Genomic DNA, 14948 nt, shown 5'->3' on the forward strand with positions numbered 1-14948 from the left:
GGTAGGGGAAAAGGCAGTTTTGGCAAGAGAAATAGTTTTTTTTTTTTAAAGATTTTATTTATCCATTCGACAGAGAGAGACACAGCGAGAGAGGGAACAAAAGCAGGGGGAGTGGGACAGGGAGAAGCAGGCTTCCCGCGGCGGAGCAGGGAGCCCGATGAGGGCCTGAGCCAAAGGCAGACGCTTAATGACTGAACCACCCAGGTGCCCCAATAGTTGGTGTTTTGACTGATGTGATGATAAGGAAGTATATGCCAGATAAAGGACACTGGGGGAAAAAAAAAATCATTGATTTTCTCCTTTTAGCATTCACTTTAATTTAGGGTTTTGATAGGATACATTCAAAATGTTTACACTTTGAGTACGATTACCTTTTTTCTATATAAGTAGGCTCCATGCCCAGCATGGAGCCCAAAGTGGGACTTGAACCCATGACCCTGAGATCAAGACCTGAACTGAGATCGAGTCAGATGCTTAAGCCACTGAGCCACCCAGGAGCCCTAAGTACAATTACCTTTTCTTTTTAAGTTAGCACTGTCGATAGGACATAAATTATTTGAAAATTCTGATTATAACAATATAGTTAATGATTTGACCAAAATGTAGACATGAGCAATAAAGTTTATGGAGTAAATATATAGAACAACTTATTATTTATATTTGTCTTTATCCTCAGCCAAACATTGTTGTTCCATTATATCAATCAAGCCTTTGAAATAATAACTAAATTCAGACATCTTTGGTATTTTTCTGACTCTCAGTATTATAAAGACTGTAGCTTGGGGCGCCTGGGTGGCTCAGTCGGTTAAGCATCTGCCTTGGGCTCAGGTCATGATCTCAGGGTCCTGGGTTCGAGTCCCGGGGTCAGGCTCCCTGCTCAGTGGGGAGCCAGCTTCTCCATCTCCCTCTGCTGCACCTCTTGCTTGGGCTCCGTCTCTCTCCAATAAATAAATAAAATCTAAAATGTGCTAGTATATTGCTCCACAGGCTCTCTCCAGTGTTCGAGGAGGTTCACTGATGAATATTTTTGTGTAGCCCTGACCCTGCTGGACATGAGATGTTCCTGTCAATTCCTTATAGGCATCGTGGTTTGCTCCTCAGTCTCCCGCCAGGTCTGGAGTCGTTGATGGCAAGTGTTTGTTGAATTGGAAGTTTCTCTAAAAGTTGCAAGAGGCAGCTTTGCATAATGGTGAGAGCAGGGGTTCTGGAGCCAGAGGGCCTTGGGTCCAGAGCCTCTTTGTGACACGAAGTTCCTGGGTGTCCCTGGACAGAAACTCCATTTCTTTGTGTGTCAGTTCTTTTGACTGGAAAATACTAGCACATACCTCAGAGTGTTCTGGTAAAAATGAAATGAGTTAATATGTTCAAAGTACGCAGATAAGCAGGAGCTGGCTAAACATTTGCTGTTATTATTAAGGAGGGCTAATATGTGATTCAATTCAACACATATTAATTGAATATGTGTCCTGTGCCGGGGTACAGAGGGCCCATGCGGGCCTGACGTGTGCCAGGCCTTGTGCTTAGCTGTGGATATCAGAGCACACAGGACCTAGGCTCTGCCTTATTTGGGTTTATAGAGTAAGGGATTCAGATAAGTCATCAGGCGATTACAGAACAGATTATTTTATAACAGGGTCCTGGAAACCAGGAGCACGCGGGAGGGGATCCCTTCCCTGGTCTTGGGCAGTCAGAAATTATTTCCTAAAAAAGTGGAGTCGAAACTGATAGAAACTCTTTATGCTTATAAAAGAAGGGAGGAATGGAGGTCCATTAAGGTTATAACGGCATTAGATTTTGTTTGCTTGAAATGCTAGGTATTTAAGGGAAAGCAATTGCGGGTTTGGGGGTCAGCATGCCTGACCGGTGGCAACAGCCCACAGCCTTGGGGTCCCTGTTCGCGGTCTGCTAAGCTCTGTGTTTTCAGGATCATTTGGTGTCTTGTTTGTCTTAGCTTGTGTCCAAACAAGCACCATTACCGGGTTTACAGAGTGTTGATTTATCTTTTGAAACATTTCTTCCTCTTCTAGATACTTCTTCACAAGTTTCCTGTTTCCATCAGGACCAACACATCCTGTAGAGACTTCCGGCTCAGGGATGCAGTGTGTGCAACAGGAGAGTCAAATCGCATTGGATGCTTCCCAAAGGAGTTCTTTTTTCCCCTTCTTGCTGGTTTCCTTCTTTTCTCTTATCTCTGCTCCATTCCCCACTTGTCCCAAATCCTCGGACTTCCTCTGTAAATTCCAAATGATGATTTCAGAGACCGTGAGCTCCAGAGCCTGCCTTTGGCTAGGACCCTCATGGGCCTCCTTCGGCTCTGGGTAAAGCAGTTATGTTGGCCCAGTCATACAAGCAGTATAAAATCTGTAGGTAATTAAAGAGCTCCCAACTCTCCCTCCTGCCCTACAAATACATCCCCCCTGGGAGAGGGATCAGCATTTCATAACCCTCACTCACTGAGGTCAGGGCAATAAAGGCTGCTGGAATTCCAAATGTTAAATGAGAGGAGGTAAATATTACTCATTGATACCACAGTATGCATTAGCCTCTCTGCTCCCCCTGCTCCCCCCAAGGGTCCTACAGGCATGAGACCCCAAACATGTGACTTTAGGAACTAAGGAACCTGGAGAATGGGGGATATTACCTGAAGGACACAGGTATATGCCACAGTAAAGAGTCTCTGTTGACATGGGCTTTAAGCATCTGAAAATGGAGTCAGCCCAGTTCCTTCCCTTCCCTCCCTCCCTTCCTTACTTCCTTCCTTCCCTCCCTCCTTCCCTTTTCTTCCTTCCTCCTTCCTCCCTCCCCCCTTTCTTTTTTCCTCCCTCTGCTGATTACCTGTCATTCCAGCCTGTGGCTATATGAAAATAGCCATCCAACAGAGTGAAGATATGACAAATAAGAAACACATAGTCAACATGATCATTAAAATCCAAATCCAATAACTCAGGTTTTATTTTTTCTTGGATTTTCCTGTTTGGCTTTGACAATGATGGAATGAAATATAATTTGCAGAGCCTCCTTTCTCATTGACTGCCTGTACCAATCTTAGCCTCCCTGGGATCCATCCTTTTGTAGGAGAGCAATGAAAAGGAAGCTGGAAGATTCTGCCAGGGGCCAGAGCTGCATAGGGCACAGAGATTCATCTGCGGGGTCTGTCCTTACCTGTTCCATTTTCCTTAAGACACCATTTTTTTTTTTTATGAGAGAACCAGGAGGGTCTTCCGTGGGCCCACTTGAAGCGTGTGGAAATATGGCCCAAGCTTGTCATTCTCCAGAGTTTGCCAGGAGAGTTTGCCTGCTTCCTGTGGGCCCTCAAGCTGGAGGTAATGGGAAAATAATCCAGCGGGAAAGGGAGGGGAAGAAGCATACGTATTTCTGGTCGGCGGCTCCTGTTACTCTTGGCACCTCAAGAGTGAGATTCCCAAGCTGCCTGTGGCCGGCTCCCATGGGCAGGAAGGCCAAGGGGACACTCAGTAGCTCTCTCAGGTTCTTCGGTTGTTCCTGCTACGATTTGTTATTTATTTACTTTTACATTTCAGTGGCTTCTAATTCGTGGAAACAGGGGGGGAGAAAGGGAAAGGAAGGGGCAGCAGCTTAGGTGGGGCTTCGCGGTCTGTCGGAATGACAGCTTTCTCACGTGCTTGGGGGGCGGGCTCGCACGGTGCAGGCAGGGCGTGTGGCCACCAGGGGGCGGGCTCTCGGAGCCACCGGCCAGTAGCTGCTTCCCGCGGTGGGAGTCCTGCACCGGACGGCTCCTGGGTTGCCCCGGGCTGGACTCGCAGAACTGAAAACTTCCAGAAACGAAGGACCCTGGTTGGGATTAGAACCCCTGGCTCATGAGAACTGTTCAGGAAATGCTTGTTGGTGGTGTTGGGAGTAGATTCTGGAGCCCAGGCTGATGGTGGTTCAGGCTCTCACAGCCCCATCATTTATAGACAGCAAAAACAACGTGAATGTACTGGATTCCTAAATCATCTCCTGGCAAAAGCAGGACATGTTTGTATCATGCTGATTCTGTTTAGTAATTTATTTTTTAAGAGTTTGTGCAGGTTTTTTTTTTTTTTTTGCCTGTTTCTAAAATACTGCCCGTGTTAGTCTGCAAGTTCAAGTTCAAGACTGGGCAGCGTGTTTGTTTCATTCTTTTTGCACCCTGGAGCTCAGCCGAGCTGAGTACAGTCGTTTTTGCAGGGTAATGAGCAGCTATGACCTGAACTTGCACATCACCCAGAGCGAGTATTCCTTGTGCTTTATGCCCTGGGCCCCTGGCTTGCCTAGCCCCTTCCCTGGTCCCTCAGCATGACTCCCAACAAGGAGACAGCTCATCAGGAGCAGGTTCTAGGAGATAGGGCATGCGCGGCGGAATGGGAGGATGTTCCCTGAGTGACTGACAGGCAGCCTGAACAGCCCTCTTGCTTCCCCGAGGTGAAGTTTAGTTCTGTCTCAGATCTGAGGTGAGTTTTGGCTCCAAACACATTTGGACCAAAGCTCAGGTATTTGAGATCGGCTACATTCGGCCATGCTGCTTATCCCTGTGGCATTGGGCCATCGCAGGGGCACCCCTTCCTGCCCCTCTACCCACTGCCCATTTTCTCTCTCTCGTCCCATCAAGTCCCTGCTCCCCCATGTCCCCCACCCCCACCCCCAGTGGAGCTGCAGGAGTCCTCCGTATGACTTTTCATGATCCTCTGCCGTTTTTTAACTACTTTTTGTTTTTAAGTGTAATTTTACAACTAAACTTCACAGTCTCCTAACTCAGCTAGAACTCAGAGCTTCCCATCAGCTCTTTTACCTGCTTTTAATCACCCCCTTCTTCCATGACCCCCATTCGGGGTTCAAACCTCAAATCTTCTCCCCGCCCCCCCACCTCAAGCTTCCTTCAAATATTTCACTTTCTGGTCTTTGCAGTGGCTCTTACTCCAGTTTCATAGAAAATAAAGGGGGTGGGGGGGCACGATCAGGAATTAGCATTCCCATGTGTCTACCAGCTACTTCCGTGCTTCTCTCTACCTTTCCACATCTGTACAGCTCATCCAAGAGCCCCTAAGGGGAAATTATTTTACAGCTGTGAACTGAGGTTCAGCAAGGTCATCAATTAGGGAATGGTGAAACTGGAATTCAGACTTAGGTTTTATTTGTTCTAATATCTATGCTTTTCCCACAACTCGATGCTAGTGGGCAGGGGCTGACAGCAGGTACCTGAGATAGCTCTCTGGATGTCATCTAGGAAGGCAGGCTTTGGGGCGTGGGCGGTCGGTGGTTGTGAGGGCAGCAGACGTTAGAGGCAAGGAGACTAGATAGATACAGGGGTTTTCTGGTTGTTGTAACTCCTGCTCATCCCTGTCTTCAGCCCTCACTCCCCACTGGCCTCAGTAACACACACAGACACTCACATACACAGACCCACATGTGTCATGGGCACTAGTTATCTCAGGTGCTCAGCAGACCACACTGTAGGCACCCCAAAATTCTTTGCTGCGTGAATGGAAGACGGGGGGGAAGAGGAAGATGCCAACAATATTTCCTGGGTTTGCAAATGGGGAGGAAGTGCCCTCCTGGCTGTCATCCCTTTGGCTGGGAAGGAGACCATTATTGAGGCACGGTCTCGGGGATTCCTGGGGCTGGGGACCGGGCAAGGAGAAGGGTGCCTTTGAGAGGCAGTGACCTGTGCACGCGCTGCAGGTCGGCCAGGCCGGGGGCGCAGCCCGGCTCTGCTAGCGCCCGGCCCTAATCTGGAAAATGGGCTGATAACGGGGTCCACCTCATGGGGTTGCTGGAGACGGTAGGGTGGGGGCGCCCGAAGTGCTCAGACGGCTGTTGCTGCTGTTTTTTTGGGTGGTGACAGTGATGATGGGGATGGAGGTGATGAAGAAGCTGTAATTCTGCTATCAACTCAGTACACTCGGTAAACAATGATTGAGCACCTAATGCATGCCCAGAAGTGTGCCAGGCAGGGGCAGCCTAGGGACAAACAAGGGAGGCCCCTGCCCTTGAGAGGTAGGAGCCTGGACTTCTTTATACCTGGGGGGTCACCGTGAAGCCCCCAGGCTCTGTGGCTTTAATCAGATGGCCCTTCTTCACAAGGGGATGCCCCTGGCCTTGCAAGGGCCTTTGAGGAGAGACCCCTCCAGGATCTCGGGGAGCCCCATTTCCTGCTTTTTTCCAGAAAGAGGACTGTCAGCAGCTTTTGAGTCTGTCTGCCCCGGGCAGCCAGGGTTATGAGAAAGCCACGGGGTGGGGCCCCGGGGAAGGCTCACGTTACCCGACTTGGAGCCCCTGCTTGGTAACAGGAGCTTGGGAGGCCATCGCTTTCCAGTGCCGACCTTGTGGAGAGGGCAGACGCTTGAGGGGCTTTCAGGCAAAGCCCCAGGCTTTGGAATATTCCCTGGGCTTGGGATCAGTTCAGCAGCTCCAGGGGCTTTAGGACAACGATGCCGCTTTCTGGATCAACAGAGCAATCCCTCCGTTTACTCCTTGTTGCCAAATGGACTTTTCACATCTTCTCTGTACCCAGGACTCGCAGATGGCAGGAGGTGGAGCCCAGAACCAAGGGTGGCCCCAGATGTCTGTCCGGGAGAGCCACCTAGGTCCAGGCTCTGCTTGAGCAGGAATTCAGGCTTCTGATTTCTGGTCAGTTATTCTATTTGGGCCTTGTCGGGAGCATTGTTTTATGGGCATTTAAAAAAAAAAAATTGCAGAGATGCTAAAGGTCTGGGCCATTTGGGACACGAGTCATTACTGACCTCTTCCATCACAAGGGCCACCCAGTGACTAGGGTGATGTGATTTATCTTTCTTAAAAAACTCATGCACTCTAAAGGTAAATTTAGTAATGCCTTTCTTTCTTATATTTGTTTTTTCATCTCTTTACCCCTGCTTTACTCTAAGTTAGATTCCAGTTGCCTCAGAAGTCCCATGCAGGGATAGACACTTTTCTGTTGTTGTGATTATGTGCTTTAAATTAGGAATTGGTATGGGCCTCCATAGCCAGCCCCTCTGGTCATAAATGCATCACACTGTCCTCAGGAAAGAGGTGATAAATGATGTTTAGGCAGTAAAATGGAGGGTAAGTAAGGGAAGATGTCTCTGGCTCCTTGGGACGCCACTGTCTTGTCACTTTGTCCCTGTGTCATTCCAAACCCAGGTCAGGTGTGCATCCTGGAGGACTCCCGGGTTTCCTTTTTCTAAATCTTGAGCATTCACTAAAATCCTACAAGGCCACACATTGCTTACAGGACAAACTGCAAACCCTCCGTGGGGCCCACAGGACCCTTCCACATCCCCTCATCCTGCCTTTCCAGCCTTGGCTTTTTCCCATTCTCGGCTTCCCACTGCAAGCCCCAGCCCCGGAAAAAACCCTGGGGTCCCACGGTGCCAGGCCTCCCTCCACCAGGCCTCTGAGAAGGTTCTGTGTGTTCCTCCAAAAGGATCATCACTGCCCTTGCTACGCCCTCCGTTAAAGACCCTCCACCCACATTATAGTCACACGTGCCCGCGTTCTCCTGCGGCGGGCTCCGAGCGTTTCATGGAAAGGGCCAGCAATGTGCCCACCTTTGTCCCCCCGCCCCCAGCTGTCACGGGAGCTGGGAAGAGCTGGCTGGATGACATGGGGGCCCAGGGTGTGCGCAGTGAGGGGCAGCGGGGTGCTCTGGCTCGCGGGGCGGCCCAGACCCCAGGCAGGTTTGGGCATCTCCTGTTTCTCCACATCTCCTGTGAGGTCTCTGTGGTTGGTTGCCTTGCACCAGCAGCATTTGAGCAGAAGGGGTCTCTCTAGCCGCAGAGCACAGGTTCCCAATGCTGCAGTCCAGGGAAGCTGCCGAGAGGGCCATCTTCTAGTAAGGGACAAAAGCCAGACTTCCTTGAAAATCTGGCTCATGCTAGTTAGTTGCTATATCGGGAGGAACCTCAACCCCCTTCTCCCTTCTCCAAAGAAATGCCCCTATATTTGGCCTCCCTCTGGAAGGCACGTTTCAAGACAGCTTCTCTCTTCTCGCCTCTTACCCCTCGAGTCAACTGTCCTTTTCTTTAGAAATGCAGACAGGGAGTTTCTTTGTATAATAACATTGTACGTGTGTGTGTGTGTGTAACAGATATAATTGGGAAGTCCTCCCTGAACTGAATTTTTCTGTTGTCACAAGTTAATAACAATAAGAAGGCCAAGAATTTAAAGTAAGAGTTAACCGTATTATTTGATGTATGCATCACTTATTTTCTGATGTGGTATGCCTATTGCCCCAATACTTACTTACTGGTTTCTTTACCTATTAATGTGACAACTCATTTTCCTGTTTCCCCACCATGAGATATCACCTCACATCTGTCTGTCTGGCTGTTGTGAGAAAAGAAAGGCAGCAAGCAATGGCGAGGATGTGGAGAAATTGGAACCTTTGCACATTGTTGGTGGAAATGCAAAATGGCGCAGCTGCGGACGACAGCATGGAGGTACCTCAAAAAATAAAAAATAGAGCTACCCGATGAGCCAGCAATCCCACTTCTGGGCCTTTATTCAAAAGAATTGATATCAGGATCTTAAAGAGATATCTGCACTCCCATGTTCACGGCAGCACTGGTCACAGTAGCCAAGATCTGGAAACAATCTAAATGTCCATTGACAGATGAGTGGGCAAAGATAGGTGTCGCGCACACACACACACACACACACACACACACACAAACACATACACTGGAATATTACTCAGCCTCCAAAAAGAAGGAAATTCTTCCATATGTGACAGTATGGATGAATCTGGAGGATGTTACGCCGAGTGAAAAAAGCAGTCACCCAAGATCTAATTGAGTTTTAAAATGCAGCAAGCATCCTCTTAGTCGTCTCTTTTAACCGATTCCCTGCATGTATGATAATTTTTACTGTGAGGTGCTAAATCATTTTGGATTCTCTCCCACCTAACGGTGGGAAGTAGAGCCCAGCCCAGCTAATTAGAGACCCCACTGTATCCTACATTCATTCTTCCTTCTTTCGCTATTTCTAATTGAGTGAGGTAGAGATTAGACGCGCTGTGTCACTGGATGGACAAGTGAGCCCAAAGGGTGGGTCAGAACACTAGAAAGCCTTCGGAACACCTCTTAGCTTCCAAGCCTGTTTGCTGATCACATTGTAGACTCACCCAGCCTTTCTGTTAAGAGGGCTCCAGAACGTTCCCTCAACAAGGGCAGCACTGAGGGGGAGCCCATGGATCTTGGCTCTCATGCCTCCAGTCCTTAATACTCTTTGTCTCTCTCAGTGGTTCACAGAAATGACCTCACTGTCTTTGAACCAGAATAGTGTTCAGTGACCCTACTGGTGTTCTTAAGGATCACCAACCACTTCTATTCATGGATGAGGAAATGTCCTGAGGGGTGAAGTGAGTGATTTATCTGGTAGATTCTCTGAGACTCAGGTTAGCATTGAATACCTAAATAGTGCCTGGAGGACATTTCCACAGACCTATTCTCCATATGGGAAAACTGAGGCACAGAGAAGTCACCGTGTTTTGCCTCCGGTCATGCATATGGAAGTGGCTCCAAGAAGGAGAACTTGATTATAGCTACTATTTCTTGGGCGTTTATGTTGTGCAAGGCTCAGAGTTCAACAGCGGCCATTTTCTTCTCAGTCCTCTGGGGGCCCAGCTGGGGAGGCATGGGTGGCTCTGCGATGCGTGATGAGTCCGGGCTCCCAGTTACACCAAGAGGCTGCAAACCTGGTTCTGCCAAGTACCAGGGGTGAAAGTTTGTAACTCACTCTGGGCCTCAGTTTCCTCCTTTGTATAACACAGATAACAGCATGTAAGCCATAGGGTTTTTGTGAGCACACTCGGAGCCTACCACTCGGTAAGCACCTAAAAAAATATTGCTTTGCATTCCATATTATACAGAAAGGGAAACTGAGTCGGGGGATCCAATAACTCATCTTAACTGGAAGTCAATCCAAGGCCTGTTTTATGCCAAAGCCCAATCTCTTTTCATCTAGGTGGGCACGTACGTAAACAGTTGCATCTACTTGGTTTTGTTGACTCTGCCTTTGGGCCTACCTAGATACTGACTTTTCTGGGTGGATGGGACAGGGCTCCGGGTTCCTCACCTCCTCCTCTTTCACTGCACCCCTCCCCATTGGCCTTCAGGGGGCGCCATTGAGCTGTATTCACCAAGTTCCAGACAGCTGGAACCTCAGCGCAATTTGAAATTACATACCACAGAAAGAAAAGAAAAACTCAAAAGCTGAAATCCAAACTGCTAAGACTTTTGTCTTTATGAAGAAACAGCTCTTAAAAAACAAAATTGCTCCCTACAAGAATGAGAGGACTTTTCAGAAGTCAAGTTTATTGCGATGTGTGTTGTTTCTTTTTTTTGCCCCGTATACTTTAAACAGAAAACTATAAAGCTACCTTAAAACACACACACACATACACACATGGGCACACACACACATTCACACAACTCAAGATAGTATCAATGTCAGACTCCGTGGCCTTAACCTTGTCAGGAAAGGTGTTTTATAGCCCAACGGCCCATCGACAGAATAAAACAAATGTTTGCCTCTGGTTAATGCTAACGGGAATCTAACACGTCAGAGAGAATGGATGCCCTGGAAAATTATTGGGACCAATGTTCCCTTTGCTTATTTGCCAGATCTGAATTTCCAAACTGGGTGGCTTCCCTGAAAGCTCGCAACAGGAGAGACCCAGTGCCCGACGTGCGGAACGCGGGCCGTGCCCACCTGGGGCCTTGCCACGTCCACTTCCCTGCTCCCTGGCCTGACCCCGTGGCCCACGTCTGCGGTCAGCCTCCCTGTGCTCACGCTCTGGGCTCCTGGAGAATTGTCCAAGGCCCCGTGATTGCCCTTCTATCCCAGAAACGGTGTGCACTGGGGTGCTGGCTCTTTCTGGCAGGCATCAGCCAAGTGTGGAAGAGAGCTACTTTGCTCAGAGAAAACACGGCCAGTCCCGCTGCTTCTGGAGGTCACTGGGCAAAACCATCTCTAAATGGAGCATCTTCAAGGGTATCAGCCCATTTCGTTACCCACAATCGCTTGTGTTTTACAGGGTACAGAGGGGGACAGTGGCTGAAATGTCTGTCCCCTGCTACTAGCGGGACTTTGAGGAGGTTCCAGGTCTTTTGAAGTAAGTCCAGGGGTCTTTCAACAACCAGATCCTCAGCTCTTGCTGAGTAGCACCGGGCTGAAGATCAAATCCACTCAGCTTCGTTGGCCGTCTCCCCACCCTGTCTGCAGGACTTCCCAGGGGAGGGTGATAAGATCACATTTTGCTCTGTCTCTCCCCCACCCCCCCCAACTCACTCTCTAAAGGTCATCTTTATCCAAAAGGTCTTCACTTCCGGCCTGACGATCAGGGCCAATCTGGTAGCATCGGAGGTATACTGGGAAAGCCTCGCCAGACACCCCCACCCCCAACCCCGGCCTCCCCCTATTCTGGTCTTGGCCTTCCTGGCTCTACGTCCACCATCCTCTCCTGCAGCTCTGGTCCAGAGAATTCTTCTGCTGTGGAAAATGCAAACACCTCCATAAGGGATGGCTAATTTAGTCTCGAATGTCTGTGATCTAGCTGACAGCTCCTTTTTTTTGGCTGAAAAAAAACAAGGAGTGGGAGCAGAAGCAGGAGGGTCAGCAAAAAAAAAAAGAAGGGATGAGGTGTTGCCTTGTGGGGTTCCCTGCCCCCAGTCCTGCGTGGAGGGTTCTGACACCGCCCTTGAAAAAATGAAGTGTGTTCAGATACAGGGTGTTGCTGCTTGTTTCAAAACACGGGTCCCACCCTCCACGTCTACCCAAGAAAGCAGATCTCCACAGAGTAAGGTGGAGCCCTGAAATGAGTATGAATTATCTGCCTTCCACACACCCTGATGGCATCTGTGCTGGAACATTCGGGCCATTTCAACCACGTGGTGTGGCTGATCCCCGCCGCACCTCGGGATGATGCTGACAGGATCAGCTTCGACTCCAGAAAACACCTAGGCCTGTTCTCAGAAGGAAAAATGGAGTTTCCTTAAAAAGAACTTTAAAGAGGAAAGAAAAAATCTCAGCCTTTAATTTATTAAAAAAAAAAGCAAGCGGAGTCCATCTACTTTTTTGAAATAAACCAAGATATAGTTAATAGTTTACAGACGTTGGCTGGGGCTTTTCCTCTTTCATGTGTTTACGAAATGTTTTCTGCTCTTCACCTTTAAGAGCTTTCACACCTCCCTCTGAATTTGTCCTTACTTTGAATGCCGAGCCGAAGGATCTCTCATCAAATGCAATCCCTAGGACTTGCATCCTGGAGGATCCGAGGGCAGCAAACCCCACTCCACGGGCAATGCCACTTCGAAAAGCGCACCCCTCTGCGGGCCATGGAGGTGTGGTCATGCGTGAGGCAGCTGAGCAATGTCCAGGGTCACTGGGCAACCCCAAACACACACAGCCTGGCTAGAAGTGGCCTGGTGTATTTTTTTCCCCAGGCAGGAGGCAGCTGGATTCTAACTTACTACAAACAGGTCTCTTTCAGTGACTTGGAGCCCAGATGAGGCATTACAATGTCAAGCACACTCTTTCCTCATCACTGTCCCTATTTCTTCCTTGAGTGTTCAGCCAGGGTGGTCCTGATAAGAGCTCTGTTGCCAACAGAGAGCTCTCTACTTACAGCCTGCATGTAAGTGGTGGTGGCTCCTGGGCTCCCTGGGGGGTGCAGGAGGAAGTGAGTAGGTTCCAGAATGTTCTGGGGCAGCCTCCCCTTCATTCTTCTCTCTCTTTCCCCCACCTTTCCTTTTCACTGTTCCCTTGTGGGTGGCTTTCCCTGTTAATCTCCTTCCCCTGGAGGTGATAAAGCCCCCCACCCCCACTCCTCATAGCATCTTCCATCAGGATGAAGGAGGACAGGCAGACTCCTTCTGGTGGTCATTCTCTGCAGGACACTAGCAAAGACTGTTACTCAAATAGCAAGAAGAGTGGAAATTTCTTTGATTTCTGGGATGGGCCCGGTGCTGCGTGGGCTGGCCTTGAGGACGTGGCCAGGTTCACAGCCTCCACTGGGTCCCAGGGCACCTCCAGATCCCAGAGGGTCTCCCTGTGGCCCACCAGCAGCACTAGCAGCACCAGTTGGGCTGGGGAGGTGGACTGCAGAGGGGGGTGGGGAGGGGGGCTGGCAAACCCGAGTGCCTTGTTCCTGGCTTTTTTCTGTGGCATCTGCTGGAGTACAGCCTTGGCAACCAACCCTGCCCGCCTGACAACAATTCATGGCATCTAATTGCTCTTTCCTTTTCATTTTATTTAGTAACTGGGTTCAGCCCAGGAAACTCTGGCTTCCAATCCTTGAGTGTTTTGACTCAGGGACCGTAAACTGTCTGATTTCTTGGACAAACACAATCTTGAGGAATTTTTCTCTTTATACAATGGCAGGGATCTGTGAATGTCAGCTTTCTCCACTCAGGCCTTGGCAGGTTTTTTTTCCCCTTCCTACAGACGTCAATCTCCTTAAAATAAATATTCCCTTTGGTTTTGGGGGCCCTTTCCTTTGGATTACTCACCTTTATCTCTGGGATTACAAAGCAGCTGGGAAGCAGAGATAGGGTTCACAGTGACTTTCACACAGAGCAGGAGAAAAAGAGCATGCTGGGCGATCCAACTCATATTTTAGATTTTAACAACTCTGGAACTCACCTTTGGCTTTGGAGATTCTACTCCTTTGCCCTGGGGGGCCATCTACCTGTATGCTTTCCTATGTAGTGTGGCTGCACTCCCTGGTCCAGCTTCCCCTCAGCTGTGACACCCACCACCCCCCCCCACCCTGCCCCGCGACACACACACAACCACCTGAGTCATCTTTCTGAAGCAAATCCGGTCACGTCTCCCCCACCCGCCAACGGACACCCCGGAGGACTCCGATAAAGTCCCACTACTCAGTCAGGCAAACTGAGTCCTTCACTGTCTGGCCTGGCCTGCCTCTTTGGTCTCATTTCTCATTACTTCCCCTGGGTACTCCATGGGGCAGGCCACCAGGAGGGGAGGGAGGCCTTTTACCTTGGTTCTTTGGCATGTGTGATCCCGTCTGCCTGGAATGCCTTTCTGCTCCTTGTTGGATTCTTTCTTGTCCATTCTGACCTTGTGAGGCCATCCTATACGAAGAGAATCTCCCCTCACTCACCCGGCCCCCTTCCGCCGTCCAAAGAGCTGCGAGCTTACGATTACCGTCATTATTCCTTCCGCTCAAATACACTGCTAACCACTCTTAAGTCTCCTTTTCCTTTTTGTCCTTCTCCCTTGTCTTCCCTCCCCTCTTCATCTCTTTCTCCTCTTTTTAAAGATCGGATAATATCTTTGAAATCTCTGCCGGGCCTTGTATGGTACCTGGCGTTCTACCCAAACCAAAAGGGTCGCATGCTAATTTTGGTCTTATCAAATATCTGCGATGCCTGGACGCCAACCGGGCACCTTATGTCGGCTCCCTCACTTAAATAGCACACCACCCTGTGACGTACATGTGATTTTCTCATTTTCACGTCACATAGACCGAGGCTCCGTGAGTTCAAATTGCTTTTGGGGGGCGCCTGTATGGCTCAGTCTGTTAAGTGTCTGCCTTCGGCTCAGGTCATGATCCCAGGGTCCTGGGATCGAGCCCTACATTGGGCTCCTTGCTCAGTGGGGAGTCTGCTTCTCCCTCTCCCTCTGCCCTCCCCCTGCTTGTGTGCTCTCTCTCTCTCTATCAAATAAATAAAAAAAAAAATCTTTAAAAAAATTGTTTTTGCAAGGTCACACTGCTGGCAAAATGGTATCGTTCATGTTCAGGCCTCTCTGACCCCAAAGCCTGGGCTCTTTTGTACTGCCCCTTAGTGCCTGTGCGGGTACTCGGTGTGTGCATGCAGGGCCCGAGGACCAGGACCCCGAGTTTGGTTCTCCCCGATGCTCCCTGTGAGCTCCTGACTTTTCTGCATCTCCCTCATCTGTGAGTGAGGTGAAAATGGAAGTGC

At 49.4% G+C, this 14948-nt stretch overlaps 1 protein-coding gene across 5 annotated transcripts in view; it reads left to right on the plus strand.

Moving 5' to 3' along the window:
• LOC115937844 (uncharacterized) overlaps positions 1–14948 on the plus strand; it is a 71279-nt gene that overhangs the window by 45690 nt on the left and 10641 nt on the right. The window contains exons 5-8 of one of the 5 annotated variants that reach the window (XR_014138850.1): positions 6512–6627; positions 8300–8438; positions 11036–11113; positions 11317–14703. Coding sequence is in view for 1 of the 5 variants with exons in the window: in XM_081799110.1 (XP_081655236.1) it covers positions 8300–8438 (139 nt within the window). In the remaining 4 variants the exon portion in view is untranslated. The other 4 variants (XR_014138849.1, XR_014138851.1, XR_014138848.1 and 1 more) reach the window with 4 other exon arrangements.

The sequence above is a fragment of the Leptonychotes weddellii genome, chromosome 11 (assembly GCF_054177405.1).
Source record: "Leptonychotes weddellii isolate Sample4059 chromosome 11, ASM5417740v2, whole genome shotgun sequence".
Taxonomy (NCBI): Eukaryota; Metazoa; Chordata; class Mammalia; order Carnivora; family Phocidae; genus Leptonychotes; species Leptonychotes weddellii.